At 60.5% G+C, this 4228-nt stretch overlaps 1 protein-coding gene across 1 annotated transcript; it reads right to left on the bottom strand.

Moving 5' to 3' along the window:
* Positions 1–547: 547 nt before the first annotated feature.
* On the bottom strand, positions 548–2184 carry MRGPRF (MAS-related GPR, member F). Its single transcript, XM_012665625.1, has one exon. It carries the CDS (start codon positions 2182–2184, stop codon positions 1201–1203), a length of 984 nt encoding a protein of 327 aa, XP_012521079.1. The 3' UTR covers positions 548–1200.
* Between the last annotated feature and the right edge of the window lie 2044 nt (positions 2185–4228).

Below are 4228 nucleotides of genomic sequence, written 5' to 3'. Positions count from 1 at the left end.
TCAGAGGAGCAGTGGCTTGGAGTGAATGGGAGGGCAAGTTAGGTTGGCTGGGCAGTGGACCATCAGGGACACAGACTGGGGCGTCAGCCCACCCAGGGCAAGGCCGAGCAGGCCCCAGGTTGTGGGTAGAATGCCAGGTGCCGTGTGGGCCACCAGCAGCTGGCACAGAGTAGGGGAGACTAGTTCCCAGGGGCCGTGGGGGCCCTGGTGGGTGGGAAAGGCCATTGGCAGAAGCTGGCAGAGGACAGCCTCGCTGACCTCTGCTCTCTGGCAGAGGAGTGGACAAGCCATCAGGAGACGGAGCACACCATGGGGTGGACAGACTAGCCAGAGGAGGCGGCCCAGGAGCCGGAGATGAGGAGCGGAGTGCACAGGAGAGCTGTTGGTAGGCACTGCCCGTCCTGGGACCCAGTGCCCTGCGGCACCCTTGCTGTGGGAAACTAAGACCCCAGACAGGACAGTGGGCACTGAGCCTTCCTCGCTGCAAGTTATAAGATGTTTATTGATATACATTTTATTGTCTTTTATAAAACTTCCTTTGGCTACATGAGGCCGCGGTGCCCGTCTCTGGGTGGCCAGGGCAGAACCCCACTTTTGGGGGCGCTAGAGCCAAGAGACTGTCCAGGAGCTGTCCAGACGGTCTGCAGTGGCCTCGGGGACACATCGAGGGCTTCAGGAGGCTGCCCAGGGCTGGCCCGGCACAGAGTCGGAAAAGGCAGTCGCCTACCCAAGGTGGCTAAAGGTCCCTTCTGTCTCCAGTGGCTCGCAGGGCCCAGAAATTCCATTATAAAGTCACCAAATGATTCATCAAAGGGGCAGGGACGTTGTTTGCAGAAAGACTTAGCTACAAAGGCTCTCTTGCAGACAGAGCCGTCTCGTTCAGGTTGCTCCCTGATGTTGCCTCAGCAGGATGGAATCGGGAGAGAGGCTGCTGGCCGGGTGGTGCTGGCTGGGTCACGTTCAAGGAGGGTTGACCAAAGGGGCAGGCTGGATGGGGCAGGGTGACTACCTCCTCTCCTTTACTGACTGGCCCAGGGCAGGGAGGGGCCCCTCCACTTGGGGCAACTTCCCCCCAAGGAAGTTGGGTCATTTTAGGAGCAGAATGGCTGGGAGAGCCAGGCAGGGGCCACAGGGTGTGTTTGCAGGTGGCTGCTCAGTCCTTCGGCCACCCTGGGAGCCTCCAGCCCAGGCGCTGGCCTCTCAGGAGGCGTTCCCAGGGGGACACTGCATCTCCATGGTGACCGTGTTGGGCGTGCCACCCCCGGCCTCTCCCAGCTCAGCACCGTCCCGCAGGGCCCGCTGGAAGACCACCCTGAGTGGCTCCCACAGCCGCTGCGACTTGTCCCTCCCGGCCAGGAAGTAGACGACGGGCTTGGCGCTGCTGTTGATGCAGATGCACAGGTCGGTGACATACTCGGGGAAGGGGGCTGGGATCTGGAAGACCCAGAAGAGGAACCAGTCGATCCCTAGGTAGATGGAGGACACGAGGAAGACGGAGACCATGGCCAGGATGACGTGGTTGAGCTTGGCGGACCGCTGGCGCCGCCGGGCCCGGCACTCCACGTGCACGATGAGAGCCAGGCAGGGCAGCACCATGAGTGGGCAGAAGAGGAGGAAGAGGAGGATGCCCAGGAAGATGTCCATGTGCCTGCAGGCCGGCCGGGAGGCCTCGCGGCCCAGGAACACGCAGAAGTAGTTGTGTATGCTGGTGACCAGGAGGGACAGGATCCAGAGCAGGGCGCACACCACAGCAGACAGGCGCTTGGGCCGCCGGCGCCAGTACCAGGCAGGAAAGATGACAGACACGCAGCGCTCTGTGCTGATGGCTGGCAGCAGGCTCACGCCGGTGACAAACATGCAGAGCCCCAGGATCCGGGTCACGCTGCGGGTGTAGTCGGCGAACGCGCCCAGGAAGCCCCCCGTGTTCAGGATGGAGAACACGGCCTTGCTAAAGAGGTAGCCGACGTCGGCACTGGCCAGGTGCAGGAAGTAGATGGAGAAGGGGTTCCTCTTGATGGAGAAGCCAAAAAACCAGAGGACCAGCCCGTTGCCCACCAGGCCGCACAGGCACAGGAGCAGGAAGATGTAGTTCATGACGGCTGGGGGCGGCAGCATCGTGATCTGCTCGATGGTCAGGAAGCCTCGGCTGTAGAGTTCTGGGGCCTCGCTCACGCCGGGACACATCTGTGCGGTGCAGAGGGAGACACGGGGTGATGCCGGCAGGACCCCCCTCGGAGACCCGCACCTGGGGCCCGGCGTGGTGGTCCTGACTAGAGACTTAGAGGGAGTCTGCAGCGTCACTGACTGTGGAACAACTAACTGGCTGCAACTCAAGCAAAAAACACCCTTGGCCCCACATGTTGCTACTCTCCGTGTCCCCGAGTCGAGAGCTGGCAGCACGGTGTGGCAGGCCCGCAAGTGAGGGTAGCGGCAGTCACTCGCGGGGAAGGGCTCCGGGCTGCCCACCCGTCGGAGCAGACTCTGTCCAGAAATGTTCATGCCATGCAAGACAAAAAAACCTGAGGAACTTTTCGAGATTTAAGGAGAATAGGCCGGAAGCAGTGGCTCACGCCTGTAATCCCAACACTTTGGGAGGCCAAGGTGGGAGGATCACTTGAACCCAGGAGCTGGAGACCAGCCTGGGCAACACAGCAAGACCCCGTCTCTCCAAAAAATTTTTAAAAATTAGCTGGGTGTGGTGATAGGCATCTGTAGTCCCAGCTACTCAGGAGACTGAAGCAGGAGGATCGCTTGAGCCCAGAAGTTCAAGGCTGCAGTGAGCTATGATCACACCACTGCCCTCCAGCCTGGGTGACAGAGAGAGACCCAGTCTCAAATAAATAAATAAATTCATATATAAATAACTTGTAAGTTAAAAAAAAAAAAAAGAGTAGGTCCTGGCTACAGATTGAGCAGGATCCTGTCCCATAGTGGGCTCAGAGGTGGCTCCCAGCTGGGCCAGTGTCGCCGTGGGTTTCTGGATTGTAGGAGAGTTCGGGGGGTCCCTGGGGAGGGGAGGCAGCGGCTATTTGTCAAGCTGTAGGAAGCAGTTCGATACTTTAACGATTGCTCCGGCTGGAAGAGTGCCTCCCAGCTGAATAGCAGGGCCGCCCCAGGGGCCAGGCCGGCTCGTACATGCAGGAAGGAGGGCCAGGTGTGAGGAGCCAGTGAGGGCCAGGCACGGTGGCAGACCGGACAGCACCCGTCTTGGGCAAAATGGGCAGCCCGCTCTGCTCCAGCCGCTGGGCCCCGGGAGGCTGAACTTACTCCCTCTCCGTGGAGAAGCCAGAACTCTGGATTGTAATGTGAAATATCCTGATCCTCAAATGTTAACATTTAAAAAACACTGTGCGGGCCAAACACAGCCCATCTACAAGCTGGAGTCAGTTCTCAGGTGGCATTTTTTGGCCTCTCGTCCCCAGAGGCGAAGGCTGCCTGCCCAGAGCTGTCTCACTGCCCTTCCCACACCCTGGCAGACTCCTGGTCCACCCGCACTCGCTCCCTGACGCTGGGGTCCCTTCCCATTGCTCATGGCTCTCCGGCAAGTTCTGCCACTCTCCAGATGGCCCCAGCTCTGGCAGAAGGCTGTGGTCCTGAGCCTGCTCTCTGGGCTTCGCGCCGCATAGCAAAGGGAGGGACCTTCTGGCCTGGCTCCGGTCAAGGGCGTTCTGCAAACAAGGACTGGAGGTGTTGGCAAAACTTCAGGGCGACCTGGTGAGGTCAGGGCAAGCACTCTAAGGTGGTCCTCCTTGCTGCCTGCCGTCCTCTAAATGCGCTACTGGCTCAGCGTCGCCGCCGTCCACCCTGGCCCACTGCTTGGCTCGCGCTTGGCTTTCCTTTCCTGTGGGCAACTTGGTCACTCCAGGCCCCGGGCACTCCTCCCACCTGGGGAACCAGACCCTGTAATTGCTAAGACCCGGAGCCAAGACAGGCCGGAGAAGGACCAGCTCAGACACTGGGAGGGAACCGGGCTGGACGGAGTGGGGTCAGATCACCCCATGCCTCTCGCACACTGGAAAAAGTCCGCAATCCCTTTCTTGGAGTCAGAGGCGGAGGCCGGGTGAGTCACTGGCATGGAGCTGCCATTCCCAGCCCCATCCCGCCTTGTAAAGCGCCTGCTCTGGAGCCTGGCCCCTCCCTGAGCTCTGCCTTTGCCCTGGGGATTTCTGGAGCCTCCCCACAGCCAGTCCTATCTCTGCCTCCTGTGGCTGCCATGCCACAGCGGTCA

This window comes from Propithecus coquereli, unplaced genomic scaffold, assembly GCF_000956105.1.
Source record: "Propithecus coquereli isolate 6110/MARCELLA unplaced genomic scaffold, Pcoq_1.0 Scaffold120, whole genome shotgun sequence".
In the NCBI taxonomy this organism is placed as follows: Eukaryota; Metazoa; Chordata; class Mammalia; order Primates; family Indriidae; genus Propithecus; species Propithecus coquereli.
The sequence above is the reverse complement of the archived record's forward strand: the minus strand, read 5'-3'. Positions and strand labels throughout refer to the sequence as shown.

Excerpts from the sequence above, each read along its gene's own strand:
- MRGPRF (XM_012665625.1), bottom strand. The coding sequence starts at position 2,184 with ATGTGTCCCGGCGTGAGCGAGGCCCCAGAACTCTACAGCCGAGGCTTC.